This window comes from Chenopodium album, chromosome 14 (assembly GCF_948465745.1).
Source record: "Chenopodium album chromosome 14, dcCheAlbu1.1, whole genome shotgun sequence".
Classification (NCBI taxonomy): Eukaryota; Viridiplantae; Streptophyta; class Magnoliopsida; order Caryophyllales; family Amaranthaceae; genus Chenopodium; species Chenopodium album.
This window is the reverse complement of record NC_137847.1, coordinates 18,396,905-18,415,137: the sequence shown is the minus strand read 5'-3', so window position 1 is coordinate 18,415,137 and position 18,233 is coordinate 18,396,905. Positions and strand designations below refer to the sequence as shown.

At 32.5% G+C, this 18,233-nt stretch overlaps 2 protein-coding genes and 1 long non-coding RNA gene across 3 annotated transcripts in view; 2 read left to right on the top strand and 1 right to left on the bottom strand.

Moving 5' to 3' along the window:
- The window catches only part of LOC145577873 (uncharacterized), a 16,397-nt gene extending 12,869 nt beyond the window's left edge, over positions 1–3,528 (top strand). Inside the window, exons 9-12 of the mRNA XM_081635298.1 lie at positions 811–883; positions 2,675–2,767; positions 2,875–2,909; positions 3,246–3,528. Coding sequence (XP_081491424.1) covers positions 811–883; positions 2,675–2,767; positions 2,875–2,909; positions 3,246–3,528 — 484 coding nt within the window. The remainder of the gene's footprint in view (positions 1–810; positions 884–2,674; positions 2,768–2,874; positions 2,910–3,245) is intronic.
- Positions 3,125–18,233, top strand: LOC145579050 (uncharacterized). Its single transcript, XM_081636328.1, has 7 exons — positions 3,125–3,515; positions 4,508–4,765; positions 16,122–16,241; positions 16,330–16,378; positions 16,468–16,529; positions 17,856–17,917; positions 18,007–18,233. The coding sequence occupies exons 2-7, from the start codon at positions 4,703–4,705 to the stop codon at positions 18,074–18,076; spliced, it is 426 nt and encodes a 141-aa protein (XP_081492454.1). The 5' UTR covers positions 3,125–3,515; positions 4,508–4,702; the 3' UTR covers positions 18,077–18,233.
- On the bottom strand, positions 10,306–12,459 carry LOC145579049 (uncharacterized). The gene is made up of 5 exons (XR_014098984.1): positions 12,433–12,459; positions 12,163–12,232; positions 11,507–11,850; positions 10,604–10,659; positions 10,306–10,497 (listed from the first exon to the last, which is right to left on the bottom strand). It is a non-coding gene; the product is annotated as an uncharacterized LOC145579049 (long non-coding RNA).

Sequence of the window (18,233 nt, the reverse complement as noted above, 5' to 3'; positions counted from 1 at the left end):
ATTACTGATGTTATGATCATAAGAGACAATATATATGGTTTGAATTTTGATTAATTGAAGAACTTTTTTTAACTTGAAAGTAAAAAATAACAAAATATTAATGAATTTTGGCGTAGGCTCAAGTTAAAACTAATTTAATTGTTTAGTGATACCAGCTAACGCATGCGATGCGCGTGCTACATCTAGCAATGTCCATTGAGCTCTTTTTGTTTGACCTTATGCCACTAATTCAGTTGTTGGCAATATTAATGAGGGAAAATATGTAAACAAATATTTTTATCGATAATAAATGTCTGCAAACTATTCTTAAGTGTTTAAAAAAATAGGAAACTAACATTAATGAGGGTAATTAAGTGAATAAACATCTTAAACGGTATAATTTTCTAAACATTATTCATAAGAGTAATCTCAAATGTTAAATGGTAGGAATTGATAAGTAAGTTATCATAATAGTTTTATGTATAGTACTCCATTCAAGATGGAATTTCTATCAATTATACCGAGAGTACTTGGTCTTATGGTAAGGATTGCATTTCACAACTTGAGGTTATAAGATCAATCCCCACTCACTTCAAAATGAGGATTCTTATACCCCCTCAGCTCCCAGCTACCAGAGAGATTTAACCCATAAATCCAAACTCGGCTGATCCGTGCCAAAATATGGTGTTGTAAGATGCCTTCGCCTTACCTATGAGAAAAATAAAACTTATCATTTATAGTTAAATTATTTCAATCTAAATAATACTCACTTAACACAAATATTGATATAGTTACTTTACAATATTGGGGTTATATGTGGCTCTTTCATTTGCAAAGTGAATACAAAAGAGGCATTAGCACTTGGAATTTTAATTTAGAAGATGTGAAAGCTCAAGCAGCCCTGGTACCTTTTTATACTCAATGCAAGAATGTAGCTTCATTTTTAGAATTTTGTCATGCATCATTCACAAAAAAAAAAAAAAAAAAAAAAAAAAATGGTCATACGCATATATGTATTCTTATGTAATAACCTTGTACATACTCCCTGCATATATTTTTAATGTTAAAATTTGGGATCTTGTAAACATTCAAAACATGATATAATCTCTAAATTTATTTTGAGAAAAAATTGATAATTACTGCCTACTATAATTCATGCTTTAGTAATTACCACCAACAATAATTTTTTTTTTAAATTTTTACCGCCAACAATTTTCCGAAAGATCAAAATTGACCATCTCTTTGCTCAAAGCCTCTTGCATGAAGTCACTTATGACCCAGGCCACTCCACACTTTTCCCTCTTCTTTTTCCTTCTAATGATTTTCCTTCCTCTATTCATTAATCTATCTCAAATTTGAGCAAAAAATCTAAAATCGAAAATCGAAAAATGAAAATGAACTATAATTAGGGTTTCAAAAATAATTCTCCTTGCTTGAATACACAAATGCAATCGAGCAAAAATGTATGTATTGTTGTTTAATGCTTTTGACTACTTAAATTGGGGGTTTGAAAAGAAATTAGGGTTTTGAAATCAAATTGGGGATTTGATTATAGTGAGGCATTCAAGGAAATTAACTCAAATAAATTTCGTGAATTACACGTTATGATTAACAAAATTATGGTTGCCATTGATGATTAATTTACCATAATCAATAAAAAAAACCCTAATTTACCTAGATTTTTGTCCGATGTGCGTGGGTTTGAAAGTGATAGGTTTCCAAAGCTTGATATCCCTCCAATGTTGTCTTTGTTGTTCATCTTTGGTCCCCCTATGTTTTCCTTTTCAATGAAATTACACATTGAATTATAATTTTTAAAAGAATTTACCCAAAAAAATGAAAAGGAAAGAGAAGAAAGATAGAGATTGAGGGAAATAATGGGAATCTAATTAAATTGCTGGGAAAATTCTGGTGGATTAGCATCATTGGAAGGAATTAAAGAAGAAGAAATAGAAAGTGAAAGAACACAAAAAGGAAATCGAGAGAAATAGCACAAAAAAAAAAAAAAAGGATTGACTTATTATAAGGGCGTGTAGGCAAACTAGTATTTAAATACAAGGTTTCGAACAATTATTGGTGGTAAAATTAAAAAAAAAAAATATTGTTGATGGTAATTATTAAAACGTGAACTAGTAGGTGGTAATTATCAAATTTTAGAGCCTTGTATTACTCGTCTTAATGAATGCTTTAAAATTATCAAATTTTTATATTTTTTTTGTGTTATTTACAATTAGAAGTATTAGTTATTAAAGATGTGCATTGGAAAATGTTTATAGCCAAAATTAAAGGAAAATTGAAAGAAATAAAGGAAGCAGTATTTATTTATTTATTTATTTTTATTTTAGTTCAAATGAACCACAACATGATATAAAGTATTATTATAAACCTTGTGACACATTGTACACAAATTCTCTTTTAACCACAGAGCCAAAACCTCATAGGTTGTAACCTCTTTGCAGAATTTATATTTTAGATAAGAAAATGTGCGAGATCACTCATGGTGTCCCTATTAAAAGAAATGACCAAAAGCAGTTAATGGTTTTTGTATCTCAAAGAAAGAACCAAAATCCATAACTAAAAGAAAAGAAAGAATACATATTAATATTATTTACAAAACTAAGCTAGTATAATGCATATTATTAAAAAATATTGAATCTAATAATAAATTTTTCATAATGTGTGATATGTTATGTAGGTCCAAGATGATGACAATTTATTTGATAAAGACAATGGAGCTGTAGTTGGTAGCTCTACAAATAATCATCCACAAATTTTGGATAATATTTACGTAAGTACCTTTATAATATATGTGTGTTTGTGCGTATGTATAAAGTATTACATATATATATATTATTATTTTTTATTTAAATACTAAAAATGCATTGTTTGATGCAGGAGGATAGCGAATCATCTAATAATCAAACTTCCAAGTATATCTTTTAATTTATATAAAGCAACATATTTATAGCTACTGGCTTTGTGTAAAGAAAATAAAAGTCTTATTTCATCTAATAACCTTTTTTTTTCTTTTTTTTTTCTTTACCGCAAAGTCTTATCAACCAAACTCCACTACCCTATTTCACAAATAATTTATCTTTAATAATTCAAACTTTATCATCTTTAATTTTTATTTCGACATCCTAACTACATATGCAAAAGGTGAATGAGACTTAAATATGAAAATGGAGGCCGGGAGTATAAAATCTTAATAACAACCTGCTACTTCAACGTCTTTAATGATTCTTTTCTATGGGTTCTTCTTTCAGAACAAATTGTCAGAATTCTGATGATGATTTAGGCATAGCTAGTCCAGAAAATGATAAAGTTGCATCACAATGTAATTCTCCTCGTCCAACAGAGAACATCGAAAGAAATATGGGCGAATCATCAAACAATGTAGGTGAAATATCAAGTAATGAAGGCATGCGAAAAATGGTAGAAAAATGTTCATTACCTTTGCATAGTAGAAGGGCAAGCTCATCAGCATGTACTTATACATTAGATATACCAACCAAGACAACTATGAGAGTTGAAAGGTTATATTCTTAACTAATATCTCTTAGATTAAAAGGTCTTGTATATTTGAAATTTTGAATATATATTTTGAATAATGCTTCATTCATATATTTAGGTAAGTTAAAAAACTTGTAATATGTGAGCAAATTGTGTATGAATACAACTAATAAGCTTTACTGGAAATGGTAGAGAGCTCACCTTATGATATTGAAATTATAAGTTTGATCATAACCCTCCCTACTCTTAACTAAGTGATTCTTGGCGAATAGCATTTTCGAGCATTGTAGCTCTTCTTACTTGGCTCATCAGAAAGAAATTACTCCCTCCGTTTTAAAATGATGTTCCTGTTTTTGTAAATCAATGCAAGTTTTTACCCATCTTTGACCGCAAATATCTTTAATCTCACACTAGCAAAAAATTATAGAAGTTAAATATTAATAATGTACTCACCAAGACGAAACAAACAAGATCACACATGACTATATTTGTTCTTATACATTGAGAAAAATTTAGAAGATTCTCTCTTATTTTTTAAAAGTTAAATATTTCAAACATATCATTGTGAAACGGAGGGAGTACTTAATATTCCATACTCTTCTTGTACTTCGTTAATATTCGAATTATTATTGAATTTCCTCATTATTAGATATATATAAAGGGGTTAAAGGAAAGTCTAAATGACTCATTTTGAAAACAATCAAAATGATTTTTGATACAATAATAAAGTGTAATGTAATTGATTTGTGTCTTCATTTCGATATTTTTTGCAAACATTTATCCGTTTCTCTTTTTTGTTGAGGTGAAATTATTTGTTTCATTTAGATACACTTGCTAAGGAGAATTTTATGGTGAAATTATGTTGAGAAAAATATGAAACAAATCATGACAATAATTGTTGAGCCTAAAATGTGCTAATGAAAAAATAATAAAACAAAACATAAAAAATCTCATGTTTGTTTATTTTTCTTATAATGTTTATAATAGATTGTTTAATTATATTCTTTTATGGCAGTTTCAAATCACCAAAACATCATGAACGTGTACTCACCAATGAAAGTACAACGTGTTCACAAGGGGATGAATCAACTCCAAGAACTTTCCTACCTTCACCAGGAGTGTATCTATACTTTATGTTATCAACAAATTTTATTAAAATAAATTTTTAATCATTTTATGCAAATATTTAGTGACAAGTAATGTCGATGAAATGGAAGAAAGGGTTATCCAAATAAAAGGGCGTTTTCAAGTAACTAAAGGTGACCATGAAAAGGTACCCTATAATATTCAATATATATTTTATTTATCACTTTCCATTATTTCACATTACATTATACACATTTTACTATACGTGTTGATATAAAACACCTTTGAAGGTTGTGCAAGTATATGTGGGGTGCGAGGTTGAGGTGATAGAGTAATGACATCGCTCTCACCTCGTATTCCTGAGCTCTAGGGATCAAGTCTCATGGGATTCATTTGAGGGATTTCCCTTATCTCCCCCCCTCAAATGAGCCCCCTTCTTCTTACCACCAATATATGTGTGTGTACTTATACTCCTATATATTCTTTTTTTCTTTTTTTGAAGGAAAAATACAAAAGTTAGGTAAGTGTTCTCTCAATATTGTATCATAACTTATCTAAAGAAATAAAATAAGAAAATTTATAAATCAATGTTTACATAGTCTGTAATTTGATGGCTTATATCTGCAACATAATCTGCTGCACGATTAGCTTCTTGATACACTTGCTTTGATCAACCGCTTTTTGCTATGTGTAATACTTTATTTCATGACAAAAATCCAATATAATTTAACATAATATAATTGTACGTAATGCTTCTCATGGTCTATGACCTATCAATTTTTAAATAAACTGTTGACTCCACAATTTTATAAAAACACCCAATTATCGCACATACATCTTATTACTAGTTTCCGACTTCCGCGCGCGCGATGCGCGCGCTCCATTTGGCAAATCAAAATAGTTTTGCATAGCACTTGAGATAAAAGTGTAATTAATTTGTTGAATTTTTACATATTATTCGTTGTATCTACAAATATAATGTTACTTTACATATGGATTAGTAATGTCGTTGTTGTACCAAATTAACAAAAGATGATTTTATGGCCCATCTATTAAGCTATTGATTTGTAGGTTGAATTGGGCTTAGCCTAGCTTATCTTAAAATTTTATACATGCTCAAATTGATAATATACATATTTAAATTGATACATTTGTACTTGATATCTACCATTTGTTTGTTAATTTTATTCATGTTCAAATTGATAGAATTATATGTGCATTTAGATTTGGGTTAAATTGTGTTTTTGTATGGTTGATGCTCCAATTTTTCTCTTTCTCTTCTTTTCTCTATCTTATCGTCTTTCTTTCATAACCCATATTTCTATCTCTCCCATTTTTTATAACTTTTTTTTTTCTCCCGGACTTTATCCCTTCTTCTAGCAAACCCCTTATCTATTTTGAACTGGTATCTCTATCTTTCGGCCCGCCTTATGTCTTAGCCCCTTTTTGTCTCTCTCTTCAAACCCTTCGCTTTCCTAGTTTCCTTTTTTCTCTCGCGATGATTCTCTCAATTTTGGCCCTTGTTTCTCTACCTCCCTTTCCCTTACTCTCCTTCTCCCCTTTCTCTCCTCCTCTATCTTAAGTAACTCTCGCCGACTAACCCTGGACTAAGTAATTTTTCATGTAACCCCTAAATGAACCCTCAAGTAACCGCTGAGCGAGTAACCCCTAACTGAACTCTTTAAGTAACCCTGATCGAATCACTCAAATAACCCCTGATCAAACTTCTTAAATAACCCCTTACCTAGAAACTTGAATAACCTCTGACCGAGAAACTCGAGTAACCCATGACCGAGTAAATCCTCGAGTATCCCTTGATCGAGTAATTCGAGTAACCCCTAATTGAGTAATCGCTCAAGTAACTCTTAATCGAGTGAATGAACCTCTCAAGTAACCCCTATATGAACCCCACAAGTAACCCCTGACCGAGTAACTTGAGTAACCCCTGACTGGATAACTCAAATAACCCTTAACAAAATAACTTGGGTAACCCCTATCACACGGTGTGGCTTGCTGCACCAAAAAGTTTTTGTTTGATAACATATGTTGTGACAAAATTGAGTTTAATTAAGTGAGAAAAAATAAGACAATAATCGAAAAATTATAGGTTGCACTTACTCTCTATCTCTCTCTCCCTCGAGCCTTCTCCTTCGTACTTTATTATTATATCATACACTCTTTCTCTATCCTATCCTCTCAGTCCTATTCCCTATTTATCACTCTCTTTATTTCTCTTCCAACCCCCTTGCATTTCTCCTATCCCTATATATTTTTTTTAGCCTCTCTCTATCTCATCCTCTTTCCTTCATTACCAATATTTCTATCTCTCCCATTTTTTTCTAATTTTTTTTTCTCCCGGCCTTTATCCCTTCTTATAGCCTACCCCTTATCTCTTTTGAACTGGTATCTCTATCTTTCAGTCAGCCCTATCTCTTAGCCCCTGTTTGTCTCTCTCTCTTCAAACCCTTCACTTTCCTTGTTCCCTTTCTCTTTCTCTTGATGATTCTCTTTAAGCTATTTTGGCCCTTGTTTCTCTACCTTCCTTTCCCTTTCTCTCCTTCTTTCTTACCTCTCATACTATATCTTAAGTAACCCTTGACCGACTAACCCCGGACTGAGTAATATTCAAGTAACCCATGAATGAACCCTCAAGTAACCGCTAACCGAGTAAACTTTGACCGAACTCTATAAGTAACCCTGATCGAATTACTCAAGTAACCCCTTACCGAAATCCTTAAATAACCCCTTACCTAGTAACTGGAGTAACCCTTGACCGAGTAACTCGAATAACCCATGACCGAGTAACTCTGCGAGTAACCCTTGACCGAGTAATTCGAGTAACCCCTAATTGAGTAATCTCTAAAGTAACCCTTAACCGAGTGCACCTCTCGAGTAACCCCTATATGAACCCCACAAGTAACCCCTAACCGAGTAACTCGAGTAACCCCTGATTACATAACTCGGATAACCCTTAACAAAATAACTCGGGTAACCCCTATCACACAGTGTGGTTTGCTGCACCAAAAATATTTTGTTTGATAATATATGTTGTGACAAAATCGAGTTCAAATAAGTGATAAATGATAAAACAATAATCCAAAATTATAGGTCGTACTTACTCCCCCTCCCCCTATCTCTCTCTCCCTCGAGCCTTCTCCTTCGTTCTTTATTATTATATCATACACTCTTTCTCTGTCCTATCCTCTCATTCGTATTCCCTATTTATCACTCTCTTTATTTCTTTTCCAACCCCCTTGCATTTCTCCTGTCTCTATATCTTTTTTTTAGTCTCTCTCTATCTCATCCTCTTTCTTTCATAACCCATATTTCTACCTCTCCTATTTTTTTTTTCTAACTTTTTTTTCTCTTGGCCTTTATCCCTTCTTATAGACTACCCCTTATCTTTTGAACTGGTATCTCTATCTTTCGGTCTGCCCTATCTTTTAGCCCCTCTTTGTCTTTCTCTTCAAACTCTTCGCTTTCTTAGCTCTCTCTCTCTCTCTCTCTCTCTCTCGATGATTCTCTCCATTTTGGTTCTTTTTTCTATACCTCCCTTTCCCTTTCTCTCCTTCTCTCATTGTGGTTGTATACACATAAAAAACACTTACTCATGAACTAATGAAGATATCAATGTTTGTTAGTGATTCCATAGCTCAAGTTTTGGTAATTGTATCATAGATTCATGGGTTAGTATAAGTGTATAGCTTATCTAGCTCCATCATTGGCTCACTGCTATGCTCGATGAATATATTACATTGTGTTCCCATGATGCATATTATTAATAAAATAAGGCATGAAAATTGGCGAAATTAACTTTGTAAGATCATGATTCATTACTCAAGAAAATAGCATGAACTATTATTGATATTATACTATTATGTTATGATGCTCAAATTAAAACAAAGGGTTTTAGAATAATATAGGTACAAAAGTGTATCTTTTGATCCGATGGACAGAGGTTAAATTACAAGAGTTTACTTAATGTTAGAGGAATATGAGTACAAAAGAGTAGTAAGATTTTCCATTACAAATGCAAAAAAAATTACAGAATCTCTGTTCAACTCTTTTCAGCATTGTATCCCCAAATTTCTTGCTAACTTTTCTTCTTGTTGATTTGTTTTACCTACTTCCAATTCTTTTCTTGTGGTATCTTTGATTTTCTGTAGCAAGTTAAAGATTCCCTGAAACATAATGTAAATGATTAAATACAATGTGATATTTGGCATAAGATTTAATTCAATCTAATCAAAGACTAAATTTGTCTTAAAACGAGCTCTCCTGTATTCTTCAAACTTAAATACAAATCTCGAAATGCAAATTTAGAGCATCTTTTGTCCTTGCCCCCACTGAATTGTTTAGCCCTCTCATTAAATTCAGCAAAAAAAAGTGAAGATTGCTGACCACCGTCGACAAAGCATTACACAACAACCAAATCGAGGTAACCCAAGCAAATTAAAATCAGAGAAATAATATGCAATAAAGTATGAACTGATCACAAAAACAAACATTGTCCACGTTTACGTTGAACTGGGCTTCCCCTTTGAATTTTCAATAAAGGTAATCTATAAAAACCATCAGAAATCCAAAATCAAACTTAATTTTGTTTAAACCTCTAAAAAATATAAGGATAAGGAGATTTGAACCCAGGACTATTTAACCATCAGAAATCCTTAATCAATAGGCAATATTTTCCTCAACCAGCAGGCACAATCTAGTCAACTCTTTGGACTACAAATGGGTAAGAGAAAAACATGTAGGAGCCATCAATAAAAATCATTAAATCGAAAAGTGTATATTTTAAAACCATGTATGATTGGCCTCTTAAACATCCTAGACTATGCATGTGAAAGGAAGTGCTCAATGCAACTATCACCTTATCATGCAGAGATTAAGTTGTCACCTCAAGGCTTAATTCAATTCTCCGATTTACAAAGACACGTAACCTTACAAACTAAACAATTTACAACGACTACAGTAGTACATATGTCTAATACTTCAATCTATGGAAGAGTTTTACTTCACCTTACAGTATCTATTATGATTTATAGTCTCCTCCTTGACTCAACCGAGTTGAGCTTGAACTCGCTCACAAAGCTCCATCTTCTTCCTCTTCTTCTCAATCTCCTCTTATGCCTTGAAATTCTACGAAGTAGAGCAAAATTACACTTAGCCATGATTTAATCCCACCCCATGCACCTACACAGACACCAGAATCATCGCTTAATTAGTATCTTCTGCATAAGTTGAAAGGCCCTGAGAGCATACATGATACATTTACATCAAACCAACAAGTATTTGCCAGTTTAACCTTTAGAATTACAAAGTCCGTAATTCAAATCATATAATTACAAAGAAATTGAAAAGTGGTAAACACACAATAACTAATTTTAATAATATACTTGTATAAGAATATACGATAAAAATAGAAATTTATGACCTCGACTTTCAAGGGCCAGCATGAGCCACTGAGTAATGATCAATAAGCGCTAACAATAGATCTCCCGCCCAAAAAATCTAAACCTGCAAAATTACCAACAATATAACAAAAACCTTTCTTAAATGCAAAGCAATTTAAGGGTGAAAATAACCTTCAAATCTTCAAATTGTAAGAATCAAAACTAAACCAAAAACTAATTAAAAAAGATTTCAACAACATTAAAAACCAAAAAATCTCAAACTGTAAGAATTGTAAAGAAAACTTTATATTAAAAATACTAACAATGCGAAATAAAATATATAAGAAAACTTACCTCTTTTAATTGTTGAAAAAGAGGTTTTCCCTGTCTTTCAAATTCCCTCTTTCAATTGTTGAAAAAGAGGTTTTCCCTGTCTTTCAATTGCTCGACTGTATCAAAGGCTTGGAATCGTAAAGTTGGCCCAAAACCCGAAAATCCATGAGCGACAAGTCGACCAAGAACACTGAAAATTGGATCATCAAAACAATACATTAAGTGAAATCGATAATAATTATTATGGAATAATCGAAATAAATTTTTAAAAAGAAAGAGGATAGAGCAAATGGTACCTCAACTGAGCAAAGAGACCCTTCTTCAAGAAGGGAGGAATGCAACCCACTGAAAACTGAGCAATTCAGGAGAAATCAAATACAGCAATTCAGGAGAAATCAAATAAAGCAAGTCACACTACCATGAGAACAATACAAACCAACTATTATTTTTCAAAAAAAAAAAAAAAAATACAAACCAACTATTAACTGCTGAACATTATTCCCATTCCCATGAGAACAACACAGACCAATTTAGACTCCCCTCACGGCCTCACACATACTGATATGCAATCAGAATTCATAAGCTACCAAGCAATACAAGTACATTGTGGTCATGCACCTTTCTAAATAACTGTGACTATTGAAAGTATAAGAGCATAAACCCAGTATAATTTAGCAAAACCTTAACACTTCCAAAATGGGCAGTGTGAAAATGGCAAGGAAGAGGGTGATTGAGAGATGGATCGAACAAATTGTTTGACAATTTTTCATCAATCAATCTCTCTTTGATTTGCAACATCAATCCGATATTCCGATTTAATAAGGATATATATACGTTGTTGGAGGTCCTCAAATATTAGACTTAAGTAAAACACTCCAAGTAGGTGTGTAATAAGAGAAAGTGATATCAAGAACTTTGATAACCAATCCAACTGTAAAGAAATAGCAACAACTTTGACACCCAAACTAATCAATCCAAAGCTGCTAGAGCTATGGACCAAACCAAAAAAAATAAAAAAAATAACTTGCTGCTATTAATACCAAATCTAACCCCCACTTCCTATCAGTCATTAAACATATAAGCTAATAAAAAAACATCACACATGAAATCCAATGCAACCCTTTACATTTAGTATCCTAACCATTCAAATAATGTATGATGTACCAAAAAAGTAATAGACAAATGTAAACTAACCATACCAATAAAACACAATCAGCAATTCCAACTAAAACCTCAAAATCCCACTGATTGTTCAACATTAGCTTCCTTTGATTCAATATTTGAAACCCCCAGGAGCTTCTTTTTCTTCCATCGAAAGATTTCAACAATCGAAGCTTTCTTCATTTTGATGGAATAGTTCAGAGTTGTAGTCTTACCATCATCTTCTCCACAATTGATCTTGTTTCAGGATCCAAGTCAGAAAGCTTACTGCTTTCAAGTTCAGCTTTCTACATATCAATTTCAGGCTCACCTTTGATCAGACATCTCTACCAATCCATTTGGTCATGCTTAGTAAAGAGAATTGAAATAGACTTTTGATCCTCTGAAGAAAAACCGGAATAAGGGTCAGAAAGATAATCTCCATCCTAACCATCAGAAAGATAACATTCCAAGCATTGTGTTTTATTATGCGCACAATTGTTTGTATGTAAACGACCGATTATAACTATCTCAACTGTTGGTATACCATTTACGATCTTTAATTACAGAATTTCAGCAATAAGAGCAAAATTACCCTAAAATATTCAACCCTAAACATTGGAAGAATAAATTAATCTAAAACGAAAAACATAGGAAGAACCGTAGAAGAACTGAGGCAGCATCATTTTGGTGCCATATTCCGGATTCAACCAACCTCCATCTATTTGCTCGCATGCCTATTCCGAGTTTCATCACATGAATTAGGCAGAACTGGTCTTGATAAGCTGAAATCCAAAAGCAAAACTCATCAGAGACCCTAAATCAATTAAATTCGAGAAACTAAAAACAAAAGAATCAATTAGGTAATCTATAAAAATCATCAGAATTCCTAAATCAAACTGAAAATAAAATACCCAAATCCTAACTATTTTATAAAACAAAAATAAAACACCAGAAAAACCAAAAGAATTCTAAAGCCTTATACCCCCAAAAAAAATCCCAGATCATAGAAAAGGGAGGAGAATTAAAACCCTCTTGCTTCCATTAAAGAAGTCTCGTCATCTTGCTGCAGACCCAAAAAAAAAACGCCAAACCACCTACAAATCTGTTCGAATTTCACAACAAAATTGCATAACTTCAACTGATCTTGTTTCTCAATAAATCAAAGTGAAATTCCAATTCCACAAAACACAAACATCAACAACATTGATTATAATTAATGATAATCAAATCCAATAATCCCTATTTAAGCCACCCTTATACTACAATCTCCATTTTTGAACCCTTGCATACCTTGAAACGCAGGTTACCTCGAATTCGCGAAATTCGATGAAGTCATGGAGAGAGAAAGTGACAGTGATAATGATGATGAATCGTTTTGGTTCAGATCGAAATCCACCATTGATTTGCTGCTACTGTTGCTGTCGTTGACAAAACAACCTTCATCTAATGATCAGTTACTTGAGGTGTAGGAGCAGGAGGAGGTAGATGACTAAACGCTCAATACTAAGGCTCAGTACTACTAAGTCAAGCATCAGAATCATAAATGATTTTTTTTTCAAAAACTTGGATTTAACCTGATCAACTTTGGTGGTTGATTTATATTTCATTGGAACTTGTATGATTGAAACACAAAAGCCGATTAGGCCACATGTGCAGAGCAGAAATAAAACCATGCATTATCACTCTTCAATCAAACACAACTGCACGCGGCATACAAGTTTACTAAGAAATAACAAACTAATGGATATAAGATTAGAAACCTGCACTGGCACAGCATGAAGGCAGAAATCAGCACCTTGCAGAGCAGATTTGGCATCAGTTGTGGCAATAAGATTTTCTGGTAGCTTATGATTTGGAAAGTATTTACTGCAATGAAACCATGAAAAGGTTAAATACAAAATACTCCCGTGGAGAGCCAAGTCTTTGAGCGAATCAAGCCAAGGCTTTACCAATTGAGATGGTTTTGATTAAAAGATTGACAAACATGAGGATCACGCATGAGCATACTGACTTCCATTTCTGCTTTTCTATTTGCAACAGGAGCGGCCATAGCTGTACCAAATGAGCCACCTCCAAGCACCACTACCTATTAATAAGGCAATACTAAATTATAAGTTGAAAACTATTCAAAAAAAAATATAATAAGTTAAAAAGGAATTACAGCATAGATTGCAAGTGAGACCAAACAAAAGAACGTAGTTGACAAGAATCAACCACATATACGTAGTATAATTTTTTACATAATTTGTACTTACCTCAGAAGCTACTTCAATGGAGCAGTGAAAACCCAGACGCCGCTCCAATGCGAGTAATGTCGAAAAGTTATTTGTAGGCTTCCTCAACTCAAGAGAGATGGAGATGGCCTTCCTCAAAAGACCGAGAGTGATAAGGGTCTTCCGTACTGCTAAAAGGTTCAGGTTTCCTGAACTTGAGGGGTGAATTAGCATGGGTGCATGGATGTAGAGGACATATTTGCAGCTGCCTTATATTGCCCAGAAATTTGTCCATAAAAACAAAACTCAAGCCAATTACCAAATTCAAAGCTCTCCAATTTCAACTAAAAACAAACAATAAAAACGCAGAATTCAACATTATAACCCAAAAAATCGAGAGTAAATCATTCATATGCAAACGAAAAGATCAAAAACCACATTTTCATTAGAAACTCCCAAAACATCAGATCCTAAAACATAAAAACTAATAAATCTCAAGATCAAATTCCGATCCAAACAATTTAACCAGCTCCAAATTCAATCAATTATAATCAATGTTAAACAATGAAAACAGAAGCGAAAACCCCAAATTGACTGTACATAATTCAACAGTATAACCCAAATAACCGAGTATAAACCAATCAATCAAAAGAAAATGCGAAAATCAAAAGCCACATTTCACCAAAAACTCTCAAATCATCAAACCCGAAAACATAAAACCCAATAATTTCAAGATCAAATTCCTGATCCAACCAACATAACCAGCTCCAAATCCAATAAAAATAAAATCAACTAAATTTAGAATCAATTTGAAACAATCCAAACCTAAATTTTAAAATTGATATTCGATGATTAATTACAAAAAAAAGAAAATATTACCTCTGAATTTGTTTCACTGGAGGAGAGAAAGGCCAAAAACCGCAATTAAAATCACCTCTGAATTTGCTTCAATGGAGGAGAAAGAACATTAGCCGCTTGGAAAACTGAGAGTATGCTTCAATGGAGTATATAAAATCAGAATTTGACATACCCAGAATGCAAGTGAGCAAATCGATCAAGAGATCTCGACATTAATTTTCGATCAGATTGAACCCTAAAATATTCAACCCACAAAAATTAATAAAATTGGTTTCCATTTTTTTCTCAAAATTAGATCGAAGTAAATCTGATAATAATTCACAAAGAGTAAATCAGATTTTCAAAATCAACAAAATTTAGAATCAATTTGAAACAATCCAAACCAAAATAACCTGAAAAAGGAGGGAGATCAATGACCATGTTTCTGGGCATGCTCAAGATAACGACGTTCCTTGGGAAGAGCAACAAGGTAAGAGAAGGCCATACCACCAAAGCAAACATGTTAAGGAGGCATGATTGAATCAGTCTCGATGTATTTGCCATGGTAACTGTCGATTCCTTTAGCGAATGATTCCTTAAGGTAGGAGAAAGATAGCATAGGCTTCACCTTGTCGGGAACTTCCTTCACTGTAACACCTCGAAGCTCGCTGTTGAATCCACGCAACGCCATTGTTGTTCGATGAGTGAGAAGGAGAGAGAAACTGGGGATCGAATTTGATGATAACCCTAGGTCAAAGATTGAACAACCTTGGAGAAAGTGATCACCAGTAAGGCAGTAAGCAGAAAGTAATCAAGAGCCAACAAAACACCACCTAAGCATTTTGGCAGAGAGGAGAATGAGAGCCAACAGATCACCAGCAGCAAAATAAGGGCAGCATTGTAATTGTACTTTTTGAGGGGCAAAAGGGTCACCACACTATTACTAAGAGATTTTCAACTTGCCAACTTCTCACTTTTAATAGTTATAGATATTAAAGTAAATTAAATAACCTAAAATTATATGCCGTTCAAATTGTAATGCTAAAAAAATAAAGGTAGTAATTTGGTGTATTAAACATACATTGCTCATATCTAAACTTTAAATGCCTTCAAAAGTTTAGGGTCTGTTTGACGTCATTATGGCTTTCTGTTTTTCAAAAAATACGTAATATAATGAATCCAAAATTGGTAAAACTTATTAAAATCATGATAAAAAAAAGTAGAAACAACTTTTTCTTGTTTCTTGTTTTTAATTTTTTTGTTTAAAAAAAATAAAAAAACAAAAAACGAAACCAAACAAGCCTTTAATTAATCACAAGCGCACAATGTAACATATTTTTAAAGCTACTCGTAAACTATAGTTTAAAATACATATTTTCTTGGTTTCCCAAAAAAAAAAAAAATACATATTTTCTTCATCCCATAATATTCTCATTGCTATTTGCACCATCTTTAAGACATACCTTTGACCATTGATATCTTTAATTGCATATTAACAAAAATTTTTTAAAAAAATTTATATCATAAAAATATGTATTGAGACAAATCTAACAATATCTCACATATCCATAATATTTTGTACATGTCAATGAAAATTATTGGTGTGTGTGTGTGTGTGTAGGTTATTATTCCAACTCCTACAATGGCTTTACCTTCTCCTAAAAGTGAAAGATTAGCAAATCATTCGAATTGTTTGTTTTCACTACTACAATCTATTCTACAAGCCAACGCCACTCAAAGGGTATGGTTTATGCACAAAGCATATTATGCCACATTTTAATGGTTTAATTGCTAATTATAAATATTCTCATTTTGCTCAAAATATATAGGAAAACCTTTTTGGTATGGTGAAACAAATTTCATCCACTTTAGTTAATGGTAATTATATTTCTTTCTCTTCTGAATAAAAAAATATATATAAATTATAGTAAGAATGTAATGCTCAAATTGCTTTGCTTATTTTTCAGAAAATGGCAACGGCAATGGAGGATGTAGTCATGCTAGTATTGTAGCCATTGAAAAATCTTTGGTAAGAAAAATAAAGTTTTTCTTAAAAATGCCCTTTTCAAATTATTTTAATGATGTATACGTAAAAGTTAAACTCATACAAAAAAGCTTTAGATAAGGTTAAAAGCAACAATAAATCATATTGAGTATTCAGTATAAGATCATGTTTGGTATATCTAGTGTTTTGAAAATAGAACTGATTAATCATTTTCATTACCAGTTGTTTGGTATGAGAATAGGTCATAGGGTTAAAGGGATTTAGGTACTCTAAGTGGAATTTCATAAATCATATTCATACGCACCTAAAACAAGATCACATGCATAACAAACAAGAAACACATAATAATACCTTTGAAGCATGATCTCCACGTAGCAAGTTGATTGACAATTAGGGAGAGAATAGAGCTCCAAACGTTTTTCCTCTACTTAGTCCACGAGATTCGAATGAGCCGTTCACCAATATTAAATTGGTTAAGTGAAGGGGAAACACCACGATCACCATCTTTATGGACAACCGGCCACTCCATGAACACCACCACCACCAATGACACACAATCGACGTAAGGAAGGGAGAAAGCTGTGAGAGAGGGGAGAGTTTGAGAGGTTGGGTTTTGCGTTTGCTAACTCGGGTCCAACTAACAGAAAAATTGTTCTTTTAAAAACCCTAGGCACCTAGTCTAGTTATAATCGTATTGTAACTAGACTAGGTTAGAGAGCCCAAACCCCTTAATCTACTCCATATGGTCGGCCACCTAGTGGAGAAGGCCCATCACGGTCTTTTCCTCTTATGCTCAATCTAGGCCCTTTGTGTGACCTTATAGGATCCGTTCAATTTGACTTTAGACTATTTTACAAGCCCAAATATTGTTAGTACTTCTAGCTGTGATATAACGACAACCCAAAAAAAACAAAATTAATTATCTCCATAATTTGATCCATTATATATCGTTCGTACTTCTAGCTGTGATATAACGACGACAAAAAAAACAAACTTAATTATCTCCATAATTTGATCCATTATATATCTAGCAATTGCACTTGACAAATACATAAATCCTTCGAGGGTAACAAACTTCATTTTATTAGGTTAACCTATTACTGCCCAATTTTCGCCTCTCGCAACCCTATGGTAATAATACTATTTACTTCCTTAATTCTTAGATAGATATAAGAGATTATTTTAATTACGTATACAATGCAACCAATTACGATAATTCTCAATGTTGTTCTCTGTTCTTATAACTTTCCTTTCATATTTATTTGATATTATTTCTTGTAGGATTTTCTTAATAATTTTATAATAAAGAAAAAAATAGTATACTCATGATAAGTGTTTATGTTTTAATAGCTTGAAATTAGTCAAAACAAAGAGAAGGAACTACAACAAGAGATTACAATGCTTCAATTGAGGTATGTACATTGAGCTTTAAATATTAGCTAGTGTACCATGGATTTATAAATAATTTTAATCCTTAAATTCTTATTTAACTAATTTTCAGGATAGATCGTATTGAAGAAGAGCTCCAAAAATCTAAAACAACAGTTAACACTCCTACCAATAATTGTTAGAATTATTAGATTACAAAAGAAAGAGAATTAAGCTTTGTTATCAAACATAAATTGTTGTATTGGGAAAACTATGATTTGGTTATTTTTGGGTTTAAGATTAATTTTTTCTCTTTCTTGATGAATGCAATTTCCTAGAGTAATGTATGAATTAATAGAC